This window comes from Spodoptera frugiperda, chromosome 12, assembly GCF_023101765.2.
Source record: "Spodoptera frugiperda isolate SF20-4 chromosome 12, AGI-APGP_CSIRO_Sfru_2.0, whole genome shotgun sequence".
Classification (NCBI taxonomy): Eukaryota; Metazoa; Arthropoda; class Insecta; order Lepidoptera; family Noctuidae; genus Spodoptera; species Spodoptera frugiperda.
Window position 1 is genome coordinate 7,814,836 of NC_064223.1, and position 26,017 is coordinate 7,840,852.

The 26,017-nt window shown below is 38.8% G+C and overlaps 1 protein-coding gene across 2 annotated transcripts in view; it reads left to right on the forward strand.

Moving 5' to 3' along the window:
• The window catches only part of LOC118263138 (uncharacterized), a 39,589-nt gene that overhangs the window by 4,589 nt on the left and 8,983 nt on the right, over positions 1 to 26,017 (forward strand). For both annotated transcript variants that reach the window (XM_035574948.2, XM_035574950.2), the window contains exons 2-5: positions 820 to 1,053; positions 23,358 to 23,539; positions 24,246 to 24,341; positions 24,863 to 24,971. In XM_035574948.2, coding sequence (XP_035430841.2) covers positions 839 to 1,053; positions 23,358 to 23,539; positions 24,246 to 24,341; positions 24,863 to 24,971 — 602 coding nt within the window. In that variant the 5' untranslated portion in view covers positions 820 to 838. The remainder of the gene's footprint in view (positions 1 to 819; positions 1,054 to 23,357; positions 23,540 to 24,245; positions 24,342 to 24,862; positions 24,972 to 26,017) is intronic.

Here is a 26,017-nt window from a genome sequence, read left to right on the forward strand (position 1 = left end):
CCGTTCAGTCATCGATGGCGCCAATGACAGACGTCTCTTATGATATTATCGTCATAAACTTGTTCTACTAAATAATAATCTTATCAGATCAGTTCATAAATGAACCTTTGTCACAATAAACAAGTTATTAACAAAGATTATATTAGTTATGTGTGTTACAAAAACTGTAATCACAACTAAGTAAAGTGTTCAGGTATTTCCCTGTGTGATTCACAGTCGCTGTTTATTTCTATGAATGCTTTGTAATAAGTTGAAATATTGATTACAACACATCGATTAGATAGTATCTCGTCCACGGCCATAATTCTGTTCCTTATCATTTTCATGATTTTATTGAATAACCGCGACCATGTGCTTTCTTTAACCCTAAAATTCACATTTCATACTGTATTTAAAAATACTAGTGGTCGCTTAGTGGTCGAAATTCAACCATATACGATTTAATTTACACCGTTAACATACGTTCAAGGATAATTTTTATTTAACTCAAACTCAAACAAACTCTTTTATAAAACTCTTTTCATATGAGACGTGAGAATATCATCGCAATGTCTATCGATTTTGACGTTTTGTCAAATACGATCAGATACTATGCATGTGTGTGTAATGTTTTATTTATTGATTTAATGTACTTTATAAGCATTATTTTTGAAAAATATTAGCGTTCTCCACTTCTCCTACACATAAATTATAAGTGTACCAAATTTTATGCTCCTACGTCCGCGCAATTTTCGTAAATAGCGGTCCAAAGTTTTTGCATCACGTATTAATATATAGATATCGTGCTCATGTTTTAAAAATGCTTCGTTTTCTTTCCAGAATGCCAGAATAAGTCGAAATGTGTGTGCGGGATGTGTGGAGTGCCCTACTGGGGCTGCTGATCGTGTCTGGTACAGCGTCTGCAGAGTCAGCCAGCTACTGTTCTGTGAATACATTTAACACAAACTCCACATGGATGCAGTTCACGAAAGAACCTGTGCCCACCGAATACGGCTTCGAAGATAAGTTCAAGAGTATCCACTGCTGCGTAAAGGGTTACAGGAGTATTGAGTGGTAAGTCTTCTTTATGTACACAAAATACTCTACATTATTGAAATGAATATTATATGTATTTATAATAGAAAGCAGCATTTTGCACGTTAACTTTTAATTAAACTAGGTGAGTCCGTGCGGATCTTACTATGCTCGTCCCTGTAAAGAAACAGCGAAAGAACCTCGGGTCCTAGTCTCTTTTAAAGTCCAAAATAATGTATAGGAACTGTGCTAGATTGGGTTCATATTTTCCGAATTGAACTGGTTTTTTGTGTTTAGAATGTCAATGAAGTTGTTAGTTATAAAGAACCCGTAGTTTTACGATAATACGATATCCGGGAATACAATCAATAAAGAATTACCGCGTCAAAAAAAGTGTAGAATTTTTCGAATACATTATTGCATAATTATAAATAATACAGTGTAATAATTTCATAATATTGCAGATACTTACATAATTATAATTTATAATTATTCAAATAGTAGTACAAGGTCTTGTAGTGTAGGTTGATAGGTAACTACTGAAAACAAGCTGATGTTGAAATGTATTGTGATGCGAACTCGATATTAACAAGACATGAAATTTTAAATACAAATAAATGTACGCATAATAGAACACGCTTTATGCGATACCTGCCTGCCCTTTAGTAATACAAGCCTAAAACAAGACGTTCACATTTATAATAACGCAAAAATATCAAGTTTCCTTCAAGAAACCTACAGACGCAGGTACTGTATTTATGTTGGCTAGAACTTTTTTTATGACCGGAAACCTGCCACTTACATACCCAATACCGGTTATTTCATCAATTTTATTATGTTTCTTTTAAGTTTTAGTTATTATAAATTCAGTCCTTCGATCGACAATTTTGTTATCAAAACACAAAGGAGCGTGTTATCGTACAATGCTCTATAAAATGCAAACAGATATTTGAATTCTCAAAGAACCATATTATTTGATGAATCGCTGGAAGTTTCGGGCCGGAGAGCAGGCAGGTGTGCGCTACCGCTGCGCGCTGCCGATAAGCACAAAGCTTCTAGGAAATAAAGTCCATTGTGTCGCAAAAATAATTGATAATCGCCTAGTGTGACAATGGGCTGGCCATTGCCCCCGCTCCTCCGTGCTACACCGCCATACTGCGCTTACATCGCCGCCGCCTGTACTGTCTACAAAATATTAATGACGGATCGCCGTGAGAAAATGATATCGACGAATGTTCACACAATATCAGGATCTGGCCACCATGACGTCATTATCGCCGATGTTAATGACGCGGAATGTAACGCGACTGACATCAGATTGACATTATAGATTTTAGTAGTCTACAATCGATAATCATGCAAAAAATGCTAAGTACATGATAGACATTCTTCACTCGCTCCAAATACTTATTTAAAGAAGCTAAAGATACACGATAAAAAAGATTTCGTAGTTGCTTATCTACTGTCTGTTTATTTACAAATAGTAAAAGGAAAATAAGTTAGGATTATGTACCTTGTAATTGTAAGTACGACTAAAATAAATAATTGTAAGTATTTTTTCCTCGTGGAAAATACATAACAAAACGTTTCCATTAACTAATCCGAGTATTTTAAGTAAAAGGAAAATAAACTTTTTAATGTACCTTTCAAATTGTTGCGGATTACGTAGGTAGGCCTACTATAGCGAGAAAGCAGAAGCCTTCAAAGCTCGTCGAGCTTAATTCTCTTTGCCGGGGAACAGAAACATTCCCCTCGCAAACAGGGAGCTTATCCACAAGTAAATTAATCTACATTATTCACTAGATATGCTAAACAAACAACTGTTTGTTTTACAATTTTCATGTTTCAATGGTAAAATTACCCTAATGTACGTACGGGCATTGCTATAGATAGTATTGAAATTACAGCGAAAACCATTTAATTTAATGCAGTATATGCACTGGCCACTTTAGTTCTCGGTAAAAGTTTTAACAACGGTGCCCTTGGTGAACAATTTGTTGTTCCAGTAACTGTATTTTCCTGTAGGCAAAGTGAAAAAATCAATTGGTCGTGCGATTTCATCGAATTGCTTCGTCACATGTGCGGTATGCGAGTTTTCAAAGTAACTGTGTTGCATTGTTTGCGCACTCTCTACTTCAGTGAAGTGAAATTAATTTCCTGTTTGGATTTAAACCCCTGCAACGCTGCAGTTAGCCAGAACTCTCGTTATTGACCGTTAGAACGAAGTCAATTAAGTTTATTACCCATTAATGATAATATTTGACTCGATTCCATCTGGAGGATCATCAGCTATAAACTCACGCAACAATCAATCTACCGTTCTACCCGGATGTTTTAAAACTGCCAGTTAAAAACTCGTTACACTAACACCCAACTAATAACGATATTTCACGTTTTTAAGTAAACGATTGCCAAATAATGTCAGTTCGCACTTATCTATATTGTTTAGAATAGAATTATTTGAGTGAGCATAAATTGACGGAGGTGTTATTCATCAATATGTATAGCAAGAGTGCACCTGGTGCGAAAACAAGTACGGTTCCGAGAAGTAGTGATTGCTACTCGTTACCTACTCGTTACTGCCGGCTCTCCGTCGTCACCAGCATCCATCCTTTGTGTGTACTTTAACTCTAATATTTTAACCGAGAAATAACGCATTATAAAACGAATTGAAAATAACCGCAATATTTCCTAAACATTAAATAAACTCATTCTTGTAGCGGGCTTTGTCATGTCAATTTATTTCAAATAACAAATTGTTTAGAAATATGTATACATGTAGGTATACTATATCATGTTTTTATGAATAACATTGTAACAGTACACAGTTTGGAACGCAAAATGTTTTGATGACAAGTCAACGACCACTTTGCCTTGTGAATTATTACGAGATTGTGTCATAAATATCTAGGTATAAAGCATATTGATATAATCTTAACAAAGCGCGACTGGTCTACATATATTTGCGTGACTCACATTGCTTGTGATACCAACTCTAGGCCGTCGGACCAATGGATTATGTCATTATCCACTTGTAACAACTTGTTCAATTGCAAACCATCAATCATAACCACTAGAAAATTCTCAGAAATATTTTTTAAAAGTACAATTATTTTTTATACATCCACTGGAGTTGGAATAACCTGTCATTGCGTTGCAGGGAACGTAAATAACATCCTAACTATCACCGGTTGTATAACTACTTGGAGTTATGCACCTCTATTTATTCCTTTCACGTTATTCTGCAACAGTTCAATAACTATCAATCGTGATTGCACTTGTGTTGTCGTATCGCGCGAAGTGAATCACGTCTTAATCAAATTAGCGATTACAATTGTGTGATATGACCGGGTCTTGTTTGTCGTCACATTCATCAGAATTATTGCCAGCAATAAGTCACTATAGTTACTGCTTGTTTTATATATTTTTGCGTTCCATAAAAGTTGACACAAATTTTGCAGTATTTATCTCTTGGTTGGTATTGGTCTTTAAATTATGTTTTTACATTGATTGTTCATAAATTCCAATAAAAATAATGATACTGGTGCATTACACGCAACTACTTGACATTTACTAATTTCTAGTAATCGCGCTTGCCATCTGTTTTACATCATTATTGTTTATGTTAATGACTTCTAGCGAAATATACTCGCCTATGTTCATGCTACTTCACCCAACAATAAATTTTATTAAAGCTATAATCGACGTCTTTCCTCCATAAACTCCTATTTCATTAACACTTAAAACCTAATAGATTTAAATGTGGTTACGTGCAAAGAACCCCTTTGGTACAAAACCGAGCTAAAATTGATTACCCGGTTAGGATTAAAAGGTGGTTATGTATGTGTGGGTCAGTGTGGGTGTGTGTACCTAAACATTTATGTGGGCTCAGCTATATATGCGTACTATTAATGTAGTATATGTGTATTGGCGTAGTTGTGCTAACGTCACACTGATTTCGCCATAAAATAGCGACACGACTACGCACGTGGTTGGTACTCGCTCACCGGAGACAATTCCGAGAAATCACTAAGTAAATAGTTTTACAATAAACCAGCCTCGTTATACCACTCGACTCAATAAATGAATATGCAAAATGTTTAGCTATAAATCTAGCAATAATTGCGCTTCAGCTTTATTGGTTTCAAGGATGTTAATGCACTATACTTTTTATTCGTTTTAAAGAGAGCCCTTGATTTTGAGTGCATTGAATTGTGTAAGGTCTCTTAAAAAATGTTTTTATTATTATTTGTTATCTAAAATCAGGAACCAAAGTCTAGAGGTCCAATCAAAGAGAGAGTTAATCCGTGATCATGGCGCTTGCAACAGTGCCGAAATATCGGAAACTCACCAAATTCAATAAACATGGTAAATATCCCGTCGTAAGTTCTAATAATAAAGAGAGAGAGCCAAAATTAAAGAAGGAAGATACAAATGGATAATACTAAAGTCTCGATAGGAAAGGAGATGATATAGGAGCTGATAAAATAAATATGATAACTCTAAAAATATCTTGTAGTGCAATTTGTGTAAGGAGATACGTTAACGTCAGACTTAATAGACATGGTGGCGTGACAGCTTGCGTTTATTTAAAACAAAATGCAACCATAGACGTTTGTGCACAGATTAGCACGGACCCTGGCGGCGGCGCTGACAAGCCAATGAGTAAGCACTTAGCAAGTTGTTAGTAGGAATTAATGCGTGAAATTAGTTTGCTTGACATTAACGATTACTGTAATTATGTAGCCACTTGTTTGATCACCCAACGTCTTATACTTGACGGGATTTCTTATTGCTCTCGACACCTGTGTGTTATTTTCTGGTTCTATCTACTTGATCTGCGGTACGGGTATCTTCCAAAGCATAATTTTGATATTCTTCATTGTTATTAATGTTTATTCAACCATTTAAATTTTGATTAGAAGGAAAATGATTGCTTGCTCCTGGATTCTGTTTAACTGACACCTCTTCGCAGTCGACTTTTCTTCAATTTGATTTACACACTCGTAGATGGCTTTTTTGATGGCTTTATTTGTTGGTAACCGAGCAATGTAATTGGTTCAATTAAATAAGATGTAGTTACGAAAGGTAATAAATCACGTGGACTGGATGGACAGGGTCTCACAGTGCTATCAGTCTCACGAGGGCAGAGCGAGAGTGACATGCGCATGTCAGTGTCTTGTAATAAATCCACCGCCAACGGCGCACACGCTGGAACGGGTTCGAGCCTGGCAATTTTATTTTATTACTCCACTTTTACTTTTACACTAAACTGCTTCCCACTGATCCAACCCTTCATCTTATTCAATTTAATAGCCTTTATAGTATAAAATTGGCGAATTTCGCCGATCATAAGACATTTATTGCCTTCTCCTGATGTTCCGTAGAGAATGTTCCTGACTGTCGTTTTGTGTGTGCCACCTTTCTACCCAATGACTTTACTTAGGCTGAGGTAGACTCTCTGTTCTTTCTCTAAATTCAGCTAAGCTGTCTGTGTTTGATTGAGTACTTACTTTCTGCATTAAATTATTCGTGCATTTCAGTTTATCTAGATTCTAGTGTTGCCAACATAGGACCTTATCAATATTCGTGTCATACTTACGCTCAATTCTTGGTACGGAGCCTTGCTAAGTCAATGTTGGCGATTTTTTACAACGTTTGATTGCTATCTGGCCGATAATGATTAGCGAGAACTCGCAATCTTGATATTGCTCGTAGCGGATGTTGCATTGAAGTAATGTTCGTAAGTTGTCTGTTGTGTCGCCTCGGGTGCCGAGCTGTACCGTTGGGTCCTCATTCTTATTTAGTTGACAAAAGCTGTTGTCGTTATGAATTGTGTGCGGGTGTAGCTGGTCGGTCGCCGGTCGCGGCCGGTATCTGCGAAGGTATCGCACGTCGCCGCAAACCTGTATTGTGGCGGTTCCCGGAAGGCTCTTTGTTGCGCGCCGCCTCCCCCCGCGCACCCCGCCATGCATCGTCCCCCCGCTGCTGCCTGCACCGCTGCTGTGGGAACGATGAACGATCTCTCCTGCTCTTTACCCCACTCGCAGCTTGTTTATCACCGTTAAAATTTAAATTCCACGCATATGGCCCATGAACATTGTTTTAGTACCTACCGCAAAATCATTCCTTATGGTACGTACTCTCTTAAAAAGTAATTATTGGAAGTAATAAAAATACAGTTGAACGAGGCGTTTTTTGCAAGAAACTCGTTATCTTCTAAAGTCAACAAACCATTCACGAGCGAGCTCTGTTAGCAGTTTATCTCGCTGTGAAAAAGAAACGATATTGCACATTCGCAAACTTTACCGCAAGTTAATCAACAAAACGGTTTTTACACTTTCTGCTCCCATAAATAATGAATATGTATGTATACTTCGATGTGGGTCCATTAATTATTGCGCATCATTCCATGATTTACATCAACATAATATACAAGAATCAATTTGCAAAATTCAACTGCAGTATTATGCACATCAATAATATTATTAGCACAAAACCTTCAATTGATGTGTCAATAGAACTCGTCGAGAAATAAGTATCGGATATTCTTAATGAAGTGGCCATAAAATACACAAAACGACTATGGACAACCCACTGGGACCAAATAAAAACCGACAGCATGTCCTGACACGTTCGAATGACTCGATTTGTTGAACCGATTATTTTTAAAGCGCACCTTTATAACCGCTCCCTTCAGGTAGTAGGCTTCACTTTGTTTTACAAATTCGGCGATTGTGTTATCTACTTAACATCTTGTTAACGATTATTGGAAACTGATATTGTTTATATTCGCACTTTAGCTACTTTTTCCATTATCAGTGTTATCGGTTGAAAGGAGCGGAAATACAATTAAGATGAAAGCTAACAATTTCCTGGAAGTACCGAGATCGGACTAATGCTAACTCTTAATAGATTTCTTGTAATTAGCTTTTTATGAGGATACATGTCTATTTCTGAATTAACTTGTTATTACCGGTTCAGAAAAAATATAATAAAAAGGTTGGACCATCATCAAGAATTCTTCCAACGGATACTAGTCATTATGTAGAATTGTGTGAATTCTCAATTCGAAATTCCCAGACAAAGCGTTCGCGATTGGCCTGTTTTGATGAATCAGCCATGAGCCAGGTCATTTCTTTTTGTTTGCCGTATGCTCTAGCGCACGGAATGAGAGGTCGAGAGTCGAGGGTGCTCGCATGCGCACGCCAGCATAGCCTTTACAATGGACCGTTTTATTTATCTACAATATTGATCTCTCTAAAGTTATTCTTTTTTTTCTCTCTCCCAAAGTAGGTAACAATTCTTTTGTAAATATTTTTTGTTCACATATTTCACCGTAGTAGTACAGGAGACGAGGTGTTCCGTGTGAATAGAACCCTCAATTATATTGTATTGTCCTAGAAGATTGCTCCACACCGTAGCCTTCCGTGAAGAGTGTTTGCGTAACATTTGTGACACCCTATTATTCGCCACTTGATACACAAAGCGTTTAATCTTCTACCACCTTTTCATCAACGCTGGGTGGTTCATAAATATCTTTATAAATATTTAATAGTGAGAGGTAATGTTGTTTATTCGGGTAACTGAATCGTTTTATATTCTTACTAAAGTGGCCTAATTTAACGCATGTTAAAATATTTATTCCATACACATTAATTACTTCTAGTCTTTGCTATACATGTTTCAATGTACGTACTTTAAGAATTTGAATAATCTTACGCAGCTCTAGACAAATCGGTAAAAATGTTGTGTTCGATGAATTCCCTGAGGTGAGTGTTGTTACGTTTGGAGACGTTGTTGGAATGCCTCACAAATTAGTTATGATGAGTGGCTACCTGGGCGTCTCTGTATCTCACGATCATTAAATGTGTCTCGACGTCCGTTGTGACACTCCTGTCACATTGATGACCACATTTTTTTACCACAACCACACTGGCAGTTTTTATGGGTAAATAATTTTTAAGCATAATGAATTGCTTTAAATTACAATATGTAATACGATCGATCGGACCGAGCGGTGTTTTCAACTATTGCGTTTATTTTCTCGGAACAAATAGTCAAAGACCTCATCGCAATGTGTAAAACAGAACGCGTTACTTTACCGGTACGCGTAATATAAGCGACTTCATTCTTTGGAAAGCTAGTGAACGGTAATGATTTCAAACGGAAATGTCAGTTTGCTGAGATCGGATGGTCGGGCCCCGCGGACCGCGGCCACCACCGGTACCGGTCCGTTCACACGCCGGTGTTTTTACTTCACAAATACATTCTATTCCAATAGCCAATATTGACATGGCATGGATCGTCGAGTGCGTTCCCCATTCTGTATTTTTTGTCATCCATTGAGCATTTAATAACCGTGTAATATTCTGTAACCTACTCGACGGCGACGGTTCGATTACCGATCGATATCATAAAAGCCTTATGATAGTGATTATCTAAATAACTCATTGATTGTTGTTTTATATCTAATAGTAATTTGTGAATACGTTAAACTTGAGTGTAAGAGCACCGACACCGTGTCGAACATTAGCGAGGAATGTCGCTCGCATGGGAAACCCGATATTGAGCCTCGGGAGCACGGGACGGGGAGATACATATTAAACATTATATTGTGAACGCGGTGTCATGATAAAAATTAATGTCACATATTAGCTTCTCGGGTGAGAATATTAAATGGAAGGAATGCCATTTTTTTGCAGCGTCGAAACTCGAAACGCACGCTGAATTCGTGAGTTAGTTGTAGATGTCAAAGCACCGAGCAAAGCCTGAGCTTACGTCTGCCACGGACGCTCGGGTGCTTAATTCTCGGCCGCATAATTCATGCAACAATAGACATTGCACAGTCGTCGAATCGTATGGGTTTCGAGAAATGTGGCCCGGGCTCGTTATGACGCCGGTGCACGTCCGACAAATGGCTTCATCGTGAAAATTAACATTCGGCCAGCATCTCGGCGGGCGCGGCCGCCGCCCCTCGCGCCTCCGCCGCGAGCAAATATTGAATCGTCGCCGTCCTGGGACCTCCGCTGAGGTGTCGCCTTCTCGGTACACCGACATATGTCAACAGTTTTTTACTCATTGTTAAAGAGAATTCATTCATGCTAGATACATTGACACTATGCTAGCTACAGTGTAATTGAAAACGCGGGTTCCATTTACTTGTTCGAGTCATATTCAACAAAACAAAGTGTTATAACACCATTGGTGTTAGATATGATATCATAGCTTGAATTCCTGTTTCACGTAATTATAACTGATTTATACACATTGAATTTAAAAGTAAAGCTTGAATGATAGTGTTGCTTATATTCCGTAGCGTGTACGTAGTAGCGACCGCGGCCGCCTAGCGACGCGTAGCATCCGCGTAGACGGTGTTACAAACCTACGAATTAGCCATTGTTTCGGTCATCTTGATTACAATGACATTATCCACATTGTCTAGTCTTCATATGAAATAATTGATGTTTGCACACCTTGTATACGTCATCATTTTTCAAGAAGAAGAATCAAATACGTCTTGTATAATGATACAAGAAAAAATATACACAATTATAACTTCTGTTCTATATTACACAAATGTCTAGCTATAGTATCGTACTCTACTAGACATTGTTAGCTTACCTATGTCGTTATGTTTCACAAACACGTTTTCTTAAACGAGCAGATCTAATTTTTACACTTCTTTGCAGCAAAAACTTCAATCACTCGGTATATTGATTGAACGTAACTGAAATTAAAAATAAATTCTCAGAACAACTTTTATTCGTTTTTAGACGCTGACTGGTATTAAAAAGAAACTTTGAAATTAGAATGGTCGGGCGGCCGACATTTCATCAAGTTAATAATTAATACCTATTGTTTTTGTTTCTGGTACTTTAGATAGTAGATATTATATCGCGTTAGAAGTCAAATTTTTATTAAGAAATAATTAAAGTGTGTAAATTATAAATATGATTAGTGGCTAATCATTCTGTAATTCATCATAAAAAAAAGTTCTTCATCAAAAATTGTGAATATTTTATCAACTTTAGACTCACGACTTTATAGGTACTTCGGTACTGATATTGGCAGCGTATGCAGAGTTAAAACTTTGTAATAAATAGGCTTTGTATCTTTGTGGTATAAGTTTGTTATAAAGTTTAATACTTAAATAAACGGCATCTTATGTCTTCGTCATGTCCCTTTCACCGAAGCAGATATCGCTTCACCTAGATCATTACATACGTTGTGTGAGTAAGGTTGTCGGAAGCCCAATTACTCCCCTACCCAATCCCTGATTCCCCAACTACTAGGGTGTCCCAAAAAAATAAAAGTCGTTATTTTTGAACGCATACCCTCTAATTATTTTCGAATAGTGTCTACATACACGTATATAAAGTTTCATTTACCTAGAAGCACAGCAACCCGTGCCGACTTGCCTTGATACATGTCAGTACTAACATATTTTGACGCGTCGGAGTTATCGTATCGCAGTGCATTACTTATTTATTTATTAGTGATCATATTGTTTACGTTTAGTTAAGATGTCAGGGGTATTACCCAGTTCTAAAAAGTACATATTCTTCATAGTTTATATAAAACATCAAATTACCGGTTCGAATTTATTGCCGTCCAATGGCCAAGTATTGGCAGTTTTGTTTTACAACATTTGCGAAGACAATATAATCAATGAAAGTGCAAACCTAATTATTCGTGAGTGCATTATTTATTGGGAAAAAGCCCGTATATTAACTAAATCATTACCCAACTATGTTAAGAAGCTACTAACCTTACACCAAGTTTGGAGAGATCTACACAAAAAATGCGAACAAAACGCAAGACTTATTTAAACGGCGTCGTCAAGTTTATTTCTAATTTGGACAATTTATTCGACATTGCATATCAGATTCGATGCTCAATAAAGATAGATGAAGATAGGATCTTCTTGCAGTGACAGAAAGAATCTGGCAAGCCTGGTCAATTACCTGGAGTGGACAAAAACCGGAGCCTCGGTAAACTCGCTAGGTAGGCCGCAGCTCTTGATCAGGTATCAGCCCTACTGGGCCCATCTATGGTGGTCTAATGGCTCTTTGTGCGGCACGGTTCTGGTCGGGCGACGAGCTACCTTTTGCTCGCCGGACGGTAGACCCGCACTTTCGGTGGCCAGAGATCGTTGCGCGATCCCTGACGCCCGGAGTGCCTCTCGCGACGGCTGGGTCTTGAGGAGGTTCGTTTCCTTACGCGTTCCGCTTCTTCCTTAGCTAGCATGACTGCTTCGCAGAAGGAGGAGATCGCTTTCCAGTCTCCCTCGCTCCACACCATGGATTGAACCAATGTCGAACGCGAGAGGTCGCCCGCGCCGAGCACATCCCTGAGGACACGGCGGTGCTCAGCCCATACAGGGAATACGGCTGTACCCATATGCATACCTGTACACCAATATGTTCCAACGTGTCCTTCAGGCGGTCACTATTGAGGCACTTGGACTCAACATTGACGATTATTCCATATGTAGCTCCTCCAAAGCAAGGCCTTGTTCGATCATTTTAAAATTGATGACAGTTTCCTACACTAGGTCCTATTCATGGTCAAAGAATGCTATTTTTCTACAAGTAAAGACACAAATGTTAATACTGAAAGCCGTTAATGATACAAGCAATGAGGGAGCAGTGAAATTAATGCAATATTTCAACGAAAAAAATCACACTTGAAAAGGAACAAAAACAGTTGTTACTACAGTAGGACCCAATTATCCGAATTAATGGGGACCGGGACCCATTCGGATAATCAAATATTCGGATAATCGGATTTTTTTAAAAAAATTGCCATTGAAGAGAATAAAAGCTACGTTTTGATATTGCACTATTTTTTTATTGAATTAAATTGCGGGGAGAAGTCAGTGTAGGCACAACGGCAAGTTAAGACAAGTCAAGTCAAGACTTGACGCACAAACACTGGCTTCGCGGAGGGCAGAATAATAGCGCACTTAGACTTTTTTTGGTCAATTTTTGTGATTCGGATAATCGGCGATTCGGATAGTCGGAGTTCGGATAATTGGAGTTCTACTGTACATTGCGCACAGGAACACAGACTGAAATACCCTGACTGTAGAAGAATGCCATTAAAGAGGAAATTTTATATATAATATTATTTTAATAATAAATAAGTATTTATAATACTAAAAAATATTAATTTATAACATTAAAGGTAACTTTAAGTGATTTTCCTTACAATCTCCATACAATTTTTTTCTTGAAACTTTGACATCAAGTCGGCACGGGTTCCCGTTATCCGATACCAATGATATTTTTTATTTTAGTTATTATGGTCAAATAGAAAAAATATAGAGGGTATGCGTACTTAAAATCGAAAAAAAATTTTTCGCCCTTGTTGGCTCCCTACCAACTACCTTTAAATTCCTAACCCCCAAAAGGCCGGCAACGCACTTGTAACGTCTCTGGTGTTTCAGGTGTCCATGGGCGGCGACGATTGCTTACTATCAGGTGATCCGTCTGCTCGTTTACCGACTTATACCATAAAAAAGTTATCTTATAGTTTTACAGTCTCTACCTTCCTTGGGAACATTTCAATGAGGACATAACTGTAATGGTTGTTTTATTATCTGACAGTTTATGATGTTCATAAAGCCACAATTACGATTTCCATGCTTATTATTATACTTAATCAATGGAATTATTAGGTAATAGGTCAAAATAGACTGTGGTTACTCGTCATAGAACCAGCTGCGACCAATTAACTAGTTTGTAAGAAAATAGTTCGTAATAATACAGCTGTAAGTATTGAATCATTTAGTATTCAACCGCGGGTAAAAATCTTTGTAAAATGACCTTTGTTTCTATGCGTAATAGCAGTCGGGAAGTCTAATAAATTATTTCAGATGTAGGGATCGATAACAAGAAAGCTTACAATATTTGGGTGTTTCATGAATATTTACTGAGCGGGCCTTTATGAGCACCGCAGCGTTTCTGACACCGGTACTTACTTTGTGCTCCAATAAAATACGCTCACAAAGAATGTCGCTAAAGACAAAGTCGTTAAATGAGTCGCGTAGGTGACTACTTCTTGGTATCTCACTTAATTGCCACTCAGTTATTTAATAACACTCACAATGTCATGTTCGTAATTTACATAAGCTTTTTGCCGGAGCTATAATTGTTCATTATAATGTCTGCAACTCGAGCCTGTTCTCTAGTGCTAAGGAATTATCCTAATTCAAGGCTACACGCGGCATGCAAACCTTTTGCCTATTACAATAACACTCGATATTGTTTCTCTCGATAGTGCATACCAACTACTTATAATAAATTACTTATAAATAATTCTAGGGCGCATGTCGATCTAACCACCGATACCAAACATCCTGAAGTAGCTCGGTGCGTGCAGCTGACATAGCGACGCAGTCAATCACATAACGCGGGGCGCATGCTACCTAGTTGTAGGGATTATTAGGTATCACTGGCTACCAGGAAGACTAATTGCTCGAGTATGTTTGTCGATATATGCTCCGATTAGCGAGAAGATGCTTGCGTGCGTGTAAGATCCGCCGCGCCGCCCGCCGCCGGCCCTGCGGGTGCCTGCTGTTGTCCAGTGCACGCGAACACGCACACCGACTTCTAGCCACTCATGTTGCATTTAGGTCCTATGTAACTGCTACCAATTTGATGACATTAAATGTCAATTTTGTGTTGTGAGATATATAATGTACAGCTGTAATCAATAAAAATGGCATCGTAAATCGAATATACGTTATCGCACGTGCATCTTGGCAGCGCGGTGCTCGGTGGAACTTATTATGCTGTCATCGTGTGTCGTGCGTCCGTCGGTCGCGACTATCTACGGAGGTGGTCAACGTATATTACGACCAGCACGCACATTATGTCGGAATAATTTTATAATAAGCACTATTTCTCAGCGTTTTCGCATTATTGCACACACGTTAACTCTATTTTATGTAATGGCAGGCCGCAAAAAGCTCATGTCTCTTTATTGTTACAATATGTTTCCGAGGCCATTCATAAACTTGTGTTTAGGTAAACTTTCAAATATTAGCACCGAAATATGTAAATGGAATAAAGAGGGTGATTCAATGTTCATTACTTAGAAGTTATCGGTCGACTAAGTTTTGTTGAATGCGTTTGACTCGTTAGTAACGTCCGCTGCTCTAAGAACTAAGAACGATCTTTATCAGGAATTGTGAGAATCTGAGAGGAGCAGTCGGCGGGCGCTCGGTGCCATCCAAATCGATCATTTTACGCACCCGACGCGCATAATGAAACAGTCATTTCCGGCTGTTTCGCGGAATTGAATATTTAATATTTCGCACAATCGAGTGGTCGCCGTCGAGACACGCACGGACGACACTGCTGGCTGCCACTACCCTTGTTAGTATTCGTCGCGTGACTCCATGCAATAATAAATTCTTGTGCACTTGCAGTTTCACGTAGTGCCAAGAAACCGCGATCGGCTACCGAATGCTAAAATGGGTATTGTTTCAATAAATACCATGGACGGATTCGAGGAAAATGATAAATGGCGAATATTTACATCTTACCAATAAAGATGTGGTCAGCCATTACGGGAAAAGCTGTTGATGGCTTGGCTACCAGTTTTTTGCTACGATAAGCGTCGTGTAGCCGTAACTACGACGACTAGTAGGAGCATTCGCATGGCGACAGTGCCGTTGTATTCAATAGAAACATTTATATGTGACGGGTTGCCATAATTGGAAGATGGTTCCTGTTTCCGATTACACGATACATTGGCTTCATTTAAATACAAAAGCGTATCTATAGGCTGAATACCGGTAGCGCGGCGCGTGGTGTGCGTCCGCCCAAAATTAACCACCATTCAACCGGCCGTCAGCCATTGCCTGTGCACCAGCCTTATTACGTAGTCTGTGCACACGATTGTTTCACATCACTATTGAAATTCGTGGTAGCGTGTACCTTTTATGAACATTCGCGGTTTATTAACCAATTACTACAAACCGAATTTTAGGTTGTAGATTAGGTCGGTACGACCATTGGAAGATATAGATAATTTTTTTGTTTTAGTTCCTTAGGGGTATGAATTTACACCTTCACCGACTCACACTTGGCCATTTTCAGATTTTTTCCTTTACCTTGACCTAAAGACCTACCTCCATGCCAAATTTCAAGTCAATACGACCATTGGAAGTGGTCTAGGTTTTTGATGAGTGAGTGAGTGAGTGAGTGAGTCAGTCAGTGTAGTGTATAGTAAAAATAGCGATTTTCTGACGTCAATATCTCAAGATCTACAATAGGTACATTAATGAAATTTTGTATTTTAGATAAGTAAGTAGATCTCGACAGATACTAGAAATTTCATATGCGTAGATAAAATAGATTTTGAGTTATAGGTGGGTCGAACTTGGCCCGAAATGGTTCGTGTAATATAACCCACGGCCGGTGTGTCGGTTTTTTTGCTCGAACTTGGCGGACACACTGCCGTGTGTCTAGATTTAAATGAGTGGTCGTCCATAGGATAATTTAATGTGGATTTCTGTTTCTGCAAATTGTTCCTATCATGTTAGATTACGCTTCTGTTCCTATTACAAGCTCCTACACAGTCCAAGTGTAATTAAACTGGAGAAAATAAAAACATGTTCACAATCAAGTTTCGTAATTTCACGGCAACAAGTAACGTGTTAGGAAAAGCAGTTACCGTGGCTGAATCAGGCGAGTACAGATGTGTCGCGGTCGCCGGGCTGCCGTATGTTCCCAGGCGTGGCGAAGCTGCGGCGGCATTCCTTGCCCATACGCAGCCGGCCGAGCCACCTGGCTGTTCCGGGACGCGTCATTACCTGCCCACATACTACATTCCCTGGACACCAGGAACGCAAATACAAACTACCGCCTTCCTCTCCAAACTTTTTCTTTGCGACTCATGAACATGACAGGTATGACAAACGTCCTCCCGATGTAATTATTAAGCTCCCTACGTTTTTCATACGGATAATTCTATTGATGTAGTTGGAAGCCGTTTTACCTTAATGCATCTTCTTGTTGCCGCATTCATAAGGAGTTGACTAAGACTAAATTATTCTAGGGCTACGTTATATGCGTTTGCAGGTACTATTATTATTTCTTCACCTAGCAAGCGTACTATATTATTAGGTGTATTAATTTTCTGATATGTGGTCAAGTATGGGCTATCTCTGATCTCTTCAATTTGTTCTGAAGTCTCTCCTATTGTTGTGCTTTATGAACCTCGATTAATAATAACAGAGATCACAAAATAATAAATATTTTCTAGTCGTAGGTATAATTCTTTTGTACGTTATAACAAAGGTTCAGACATGTAACTCGCCCAAATTCTATAGAATTCTCAGGTTCTGAGAACCATAGCTGGCGCGATCGATCATATCGTTTTTGTATGATTACTGTTATCGTCAAAATTACTTGAAGACAGCTGCGACGTAAATAAGTTCTAGGAACCGGTTAAAATATTGCAAATATAACGTATTTGGGTTATGGTCAGTCAATGACGCATCCGCTGTATAACGTGTGAATCATTTTCTAATATACTGCATCATGTAGGACAAGGTGGTCGCGAATAAAGTTTATTTAGTTTTTGCAGTCGACACGCCGTTGGTGGAGTCCATCGTAAGACAGTAATGTGCAGTGTAAGCGGTCACATGAGTTTATTATTGCATTGGATCTGGGTGATTCTTCAAAAACTTTAACTTTTATTTAACAAATCATTATTCTCCCGCGTTATTAAGCATCATGGTAGCTTATTGTCATCCTTATTTATATTTGATTGGTTGAGAGCAGTGTCACAGCTTAATTTATTGAAACCAAATTTTGTGTTTCAATCGCCAGAATTGTTAACTTTTGGGTGAGGATAATGACGTCGTTAACTTTTTGTGATTTTTTTGAAGAATCACCCATCTCCATTCGCAGTGTCGTCGGTCGGAGAGACGCGGCAGTACAGTTGTCGCGGCCGCGGCTCGACTGTTCCACTACGAGGAACGAGCTGTCGTCGCCGGGAGATACCGCCGGTTTCTCGCTCACCTGTTATGCGATCAACTTTTTGCCGCACACCCGGTACTTTGCGGTTTTTCTAATCACAACTTTCAAGTATTCCCGACGCGCATCCCTAAACCGCACTAACTGTATGAAATTGCTGACTTGTGGATTGTAACGTTAGTTTCCGATGTTAGTTTCCATGTTTCTGCTGCAACACTGTCATTAATATATAGGAGCGGGCCACAAACGCAAACGTGTACTTATACTTGTACATATAATTACGGACACCGCAAAAACGAGCCGGTGTGCGTCTTATTCTCATTACTTCTCGACTCGACAGCTGTTCCCTGGCGGAATAAACGGCTGTATTTAGATTTATCACTAAGCGAAACGTATCCGATGACATCCGAAAATTGCATCGTATGAAATTCATTGGAAGTGGTTATGCAAGTGTAGATTTATAACGAGTGTCGAGGCAGCCGGGCGCTGCATGGCGTGCGCCGGTGCACCGGTGCGCCCGGATACCCGCTTTGTTACCGACGCGACGCGCGACGTCTGACGCATTACTTTTCTGCTTGTTAGCTTTCGTACACAACTAGCGATAACACCGTTACTGAAAATGGGATCATATTTTCTGCTCTGAAGCGTGTTTATTCTCTTTGCCAATAAAAACGAATGCACATCGATTCCATTACTGTAATAGAATCATTTCAATACATTTCAATATCTCGACACTCTATCAAATTTTTTGACAGAGTGAATTACAGTTTGTTGAAATAGCAATTCTATTGATTTCCTGATATCAACCTCCATGAATTTAATTTTCCCGATTGCCATGTATCGTGATGGGCACTTTTATATGTTTATTTATAATATCTATCAATTGTTCAATGTTAGGTTTTCCATTTCCCACAACATATATAGCGATTATTATTATTGTCATCGGTGCGTGACGGGGCAGGCATGCGATTACACTGTAATGCAAGGGAGCGACGTCATTATGCGGCGTGTGTGTGTGTCAACTGTTCGCCAGAGCAGTATAATTGTGGTTGTTTCACAGAAACGATCAGCATGCGAATGGCTCCGCCAACAAAGGGTTTAACCACGTAGAGAGTAGAGCGCGCCGGTTCCTCCGGGCGGTGTCAATTTGGCGTCCGCCGCGGCCGCTGCTAGCCTAATTACTTCGAGGAATTGATGCAACGTGCGCTTCTCATTAGTTGCTCTCTTTGTCTCTTTATAAACCTAATCGTATCATCTTCCAAATGATGTCATCAAAGTCATAACTTGGAATGAGTTCGCCCTTTACTCACACACGCGTCCTCTGTATTATTACGGGTAGTCGGATACCTATGATAATAAACACGTAATACGTCTACTAGTGCCATTCATGAATTAACATTCCTTTACATGATCCATTCTTTACGACGTCGTCGGTTCCTTATTAATTGGCATTTGTTACAAATTCTTAACAAGCTATTGATCGAAGGGATAAACATTAAACATTTATAGACGCGAGGTGTACGCTTGATGTTCAACATTCAACCATTTTAGAAGGATCAAACCCTGACCGAATTAATTACTTTAATCATAAGCACCGATGTTTTTTGTCTATGAACACTGGTATTGTTTACAACTCAAAATTACTATGATCTTATTGGACCTAATTAAGAAGTATAATTTACCTTTGAATTTGGTCAATCCGAAGTAGGATCCGCTTGTTAATAGTTGGTCGTAAAGATAACAAACAGTTCATTCACCTTTAAAATCATTAGTTATGTCTTTGACTAATTCTCAGTTTTTTGTTAAACGACTCTTAGTTTGTAGTGACGTGATCGCGGACCACAAAAAGCCGGATACATAGCTGTTATAAATAACAATGAGCATGCGCTTATCAGCTCTTTAAGAGGTGTCATTAAATCTAGCGCCGCCGCCGTCACAGCTCACGCAAATAACTTCATTTGGGATTTTCCTGAAGAAATCTTGTAATTAATATGCAATTAAATATGCCAGTCATAGCTCTAAGATGTTGGAACTAATGGGGCCAAGATTAAATAATACAATACAACAAGTAGATAGACTAGAGAGTATTAAGAAAGATCGTAGTAAGTGTATGAAACAGTTATTTCAAGATTCTAGTTCATTATTACATGGTTGTCTGGTTTGGGCAATGTATCCGGTATCCATGATTGTAGCTTTTGAAGCAGGCATCAATATTACATTACTGAAACTGGTCGCGACGTACAAAAAAGGAAGCTGCCTCTGATTGCGTTTTGCGGTTGCTGGTGTCGAGTTAAGCACAGGTAGAATTCATAGTTGCCTCGTTTTTGTATCTTTTTGACTGGTCAATGTCAACCGATTTTTGGATATGTGTAATTACATTGCGTTAGTCGAACTCATAAGTACAAAGTTTTTTTTCTACCAAATCACATACTGTCTTGCGAAGACTTGAAAAGAAGTCATTGAATTTCAGTGCCTTATCTTTCAAATATTTCCAGTTCTTTTCTTGCTAGTTCATCATCAAATTTCACCGTTGGTTGTTGGACCTTAGTTACCCACTTCACGTCAAAAATCATTCAATTAATTGAAAATTTTGCCTCTTATGCGGAATTGCCAATCTGAATGCATAACAGAAGATAATTTCATTATTGTACCCTGTATCCGACTTCCTGTCTCTATTACTAATCTTGGATTCAATGACATTTTGTAACCACATCAGATCAAACGTTTAATTGTATTGTGTGAAATAATCATACATGCAGGTTCTGTTTAACTGAAACTAGGCAACGTGTTGGTCTGTTCAGTGTTAAATACTATTTGTAATAATTTACTCCTCGATCGGCCAATTCATGCAAAAGGAAGTCTGAGAATTTGTTTGAGAAGTTCCCCTTCAATGTGTGTGTGCACTGTGCATGTAGGCTGGGTTCGTATAGCTATGTATTATTATCTGTTCGCAAGGAGGCTGCACGCGAATGATTTGTGGTGAGCGGTGAGGGAGTGCAACCCGACACACGGTCAAAGACCGGTTCGCGTTATTTCGGAAATATTCGGAGCTTTTTACAGGAGAGGCCGACGACGCGCCCGCGCCGGAGGATGACCTCATCGGGGATTTCTTTTTGTTTAAACCTTTTAAATAACGACGTTTTCCTGTTACACGACAGGCAATATTAATTATAACGGATTATATCTATAGGCTTATACTTTTTATATAACGTCATGTTGTTAATCGCCGATTGAACTACAAGCGGAGACCGCAAATTCCAATAAAAGTAGTTCATGAAGAAACGCTGTAGTGTGGACCAGCGTGGCCACGCGTATTGTCCACATTTGTCGATACTCCGACAAGTATATAAGAAAAAAAAACTATGGTTTTTATCGAACACTTGTTACTAATTAAATTAAACGATCTCCTGTCAGAATCGCTAACGATGTCATAATGAGTGTCATTACATTTACGTCTTGCTCCTTTACATAGCGTACTTTTGCAAGTACGCTATGTGCCCGCAAGAAATGTGATGTTAGTATCCATCCATCAATTATTGCTAATTGATGGATGGATACTAATAAATGGATGTACTTGCATAGTTAGGCTCTATTTGCTACGTGCGGCGCGGCACTGTCTGCAAGAAATGTGTAGATGTGCCGCTACAACTTGAACAAGACAGAATTAGAGATCGCCAATACTTAAGCGATCTTTATATTAATTCATACAGATTACAAGATACCTATTTATCTAAGTATGTACTATTTCGCACCTAAATAGAAAATTACATTAATTAGATAAGTCGCAATAGCCATTGTAATCACATCTCTAACTGGTTTATTCAAAAAACCCTGAGCCATTTTCATATATCGTCATAAACTCGCGTATTGTATCAAAGTAAGTACTTAATGCGTGCGTTGCGTGAGTCATTACTTTGAAAAAAGTTAAAAATATTCGCATCGTTCTCCCAGGGACACTGGAAAGTGGAATGAAGATTGTAAACATGCGCTCTTGATATGTTTTCTCGGAAATTGTCACGACTCTAGTGCAAATAATAGCTATGAACAACACCAACGGCAACGTGCGGACTTATGCATTAGCTTCATAATATTTGCTTTGCGTGTGTACTCACAGAAAATACTTAAATTATGGGATTAAGATACGGTGATACTCGGCAGTCTGCATGTGACTAGTGCAAACTTTCATGCCGCCCTTTGCTGTGTTCTATTAGCAGAGGATATTCACCAGATCACAGCTCACCGTCGCTTCTCAGAAACAATTCTACCGCGGCCTTGCGATGAAACATCGCTCAAATGTTTGTTTTCCTTTCAAACGATTCAAAAACGGCTCCCGCAAAATTTTACTGTTCACGGGAATCGGTAGCTCTACGCGACGTTTTGTTTGCACAAGCCCGCTTCGCTGAACAAATTACAGCTGTTCGATTTCGACTTAAAGCGAATGTCCAATTTTAAATATTTTAACGTCGACCGTTGGTCGCTCGCCGCGACGCGATGTGCGGCGTGCGTGTGTTTCAATTTGTCGCCGCAGCACATTTATCAATTTGCGGAATATTAGAGAGTTGTGATTTCTCCGTTGACGGGTGACTGCAATGCAGTATTTCGCAGAATCACTTAGCTGTCATCGACGGCGGCTACATTACGCCACCACCCCGCTCCGCCGGAATGGCGCTCCATTACTCGTGTACTGGGAATTATTTCCTGCACGTAGTCGCACACACGCCGGCTGATCTCGTCGCACAGTCACAATAGAGCAGCAGAGCGTGTATCTCACAAAACGATCATTTCACAGAACGCTATTAATTTCCTTGTTAAGTATAACATAACTCCGACACCGCTTTACGATGTGGATTTTCCATTGAGAACGAACAAACAAATACAAAAACTGAAGTCCTCACGCGGATAAGTTCAAGACCCTCCAAACATGAGTATGTAAAGAATAAAAAACCTTGTATCTACGTAGGACATGGTGATTGAAATGTTCGCGTGCAAAAGTCAACAAGGTTATTTCCTTTGCATTTTTTCCGTAGTCCACGTTATCAACTAGAATAGTGAAGATAAGCTTAGCAAGCCTCGTCCTTTCTGCTAATTCGCTGTTTCTAAACATATTTATGCTGATAAATTTTACCGTAAAATATGTATTGACATGGTTTTACCGTGTTAACTGGGTTTTACCTTTTGACGTTACAAAACGTGTATCAATAACGAGAAACTGAGCAAGCGCATCGTTCTTGTAACTGCTGCATCGTTTGTGACCCGTAATTGTAAACTGACTTACTATGAATCAAGTCTGAAAAATCACCAGTGACTAAACTAAAATCACTTCTTTGTTAATTGTATATTTGTTTGCAGGTTTAAAGATGGCGTCGCGTACCCGTGGTCTGCGGGTGTATCCAACATGATCCTGTACCCCGAGGCTGCCAACCAGACACTGTACGCGCGGCGGGCGACCCGGGGCGACTCCGGCAACTACACCTGCAGACTGTCCAACGAGACCCACGTCGAGGCACACACCGTCACACTTACCATCCTAGGTGAATATTGTACTTGTATTTCAAATACATTGCATCAGTCTCGTTAATTTGTTGTGTTAATGTTAGATGATTAGGGATTGGGTCTATGATGAATCATTTCATTAAGTAGGCATACAGTATTTTCTCCAGTTATGTTGTTACAAGTTCTACAACAGGCACAATTCCAAACACCGTGTTACTAGAGAAAATTTCGCAATCGGACATACAAACATAACTTTGACTCAGTATTCACGTTTGCAGTATAGTGCACGATTAACGAGGCAGCCTACTTATATTTTTAGCTCTTAAAAGTCCCATACGACCTAATGTGGCCATAGTAACTGTTTAAATTGAGTAATAAAACAAGGAAATGCCCTCTTGGCGAACCAGCGTTGCGGGAGGTCCAGCTATATATTATATCGAGTCATAAATGTACACATTTATATTATTGCAGTACCTATGCTTTATGATACGACGGCTGTAAACAGCCATCCCATAGCACTTCAACTGAGCCAGAATAGATCGGCTTGATGCAAATGACTACGGTTATTAAAATTACGACTTACACATAACCTATAACAGTTATTGCACTCGTTTCAAATACATTACGTGCGACCCGACATCTTTGGGCATTTATTTAAAGTAAAATAACAGTTATTCATTGCGTACAGACGCCAGACGGTTCCGTATAAGGAAAATATGTATCAGCTAACAATTGGATTCACAGAAAAACCGACGGACGCACCGAGAACAATGTTCATTTCGAAAGACCAGTGGGTGGAGGAGGGGGCCGAGTTACGACTGTACTGCGAAGCTCTCATCGGTAAGCACCATCTTGTTTTAAAAGAATTGGAGACCCAAATACCGGGAGAAAGTGAACCGTGTCACTTGAACCTTTTGTCCTTAATTTTTATACAATTGTAAAATGATCCGTCTGGAGCGACCTCCGTTTCTAGGAGGGCAAGCAGTTGCTACGCAATAGACATGAAAATTTAATGAAAGTTTCATTACCTTTATAGTTACGAGTATTTAACGACAACCAGCAATTCTGCTCAATTAATGAATTTCAATCTATTGTGAATCGATTATTTATAATATGTATTACCTATTGGTAATAAATAGACTAAGCATTTCAATCATTGTATTGATAACGGGTGTACTATGCCAAATCGAATGACAAATAATCGAATATCAATTGATCGACCACTATAAATCGAATGTCTAAATACTCGAACGTTCATATTGATAACTCCATTTCATTTCTTTTCTAACAATACCCAATTTATTATAATGATGTAATCACGTATTTCTATCATCAGATTATCATAATTGTGTTTATTGTAGGACGGTCCCTATTAGCCGACGCCCGTAGCGACCTCCGGTGGCGAAAAGTGTTTCCCAATGGTACTGAGGGTGACTTGCTGCCCACGCAGACTGAAATCAAGACCACCCGGTGAGTACTTATGTTCAATATATTAATATTTACTCTCTAGCTACGTCCTGCGGCTCCGTCTGTGAGCAGAGAAGTAACTGCAATATATGATATATAATAAGGACAGTGGTGCTTTAAAACTACAGCAGCGCCATCTAGAAATAATAGATTTTTTGTGGCAATGTGTTTTGTTTTGCGCTGTAAAAATAGTGTTGTCAATACCCAACTCTTCACGTTATGAATAATATGTCTCGTAAAAATATTGTTTTGTAAAAAAGACAAAGACACAATTTTATTAAAAATATTAGTGTATATACGTAGGATTATAAATATTTATAGATTATACTTTGTAAAAGATAATTAAGCTTTGGAATTTTCTTCCCGTTTCTAAGTACTTCGAGTTGTTTACTTTTTATTCGATCTACTTCGAGTTAGAATGTTGGAACATCTTCTAAAGTGCTTATGTCTCGGAAACGATCCTTATTTCCAATTCAGATAAACAATCATTGTTATGTTTCTCAATTTCATTGTTTTAGTATTCCTTCGTTTAAAGGGCAGAGAATTTTCCTCTGATTTCGGATGGAATCGATTGGAGGAGAAAAGTTCATAGCATCAACAAGTTCACTGTAATTTCAACAAACTAAGTTGTATATAATATACTGTTGCTCAAGTACACAACAAATTACAAGGAACCTATTACCCAGGCACTTACAAAAGATGATATAAAAATATGAACGCTTCTCGTTTACGTGATGTTCATCATGATTGGTACTTGTACTAACAACATTGTGAAAAAGCAATAAAGAAACATTGAGTATCGAGTACCTAATTATATAAGAATAAAGAACTTGGGTAAATTCTCGTTAATAAGCGAAGTTATTTATCTAATAATTACGCTCTATGGTACCGCCCACAGACAACGAACACTCAGAGGTCAGCCGCTGACCTTTCAAAATGGCGGACTTTATTAATAAAATGGGAGAAAGACAATAAAAGGATATCTAATTATTTTAATTGCGAAAACCTTTTGCGATTTCCCGGAAAGGCTTGAGGAATTTGTTTTCCTG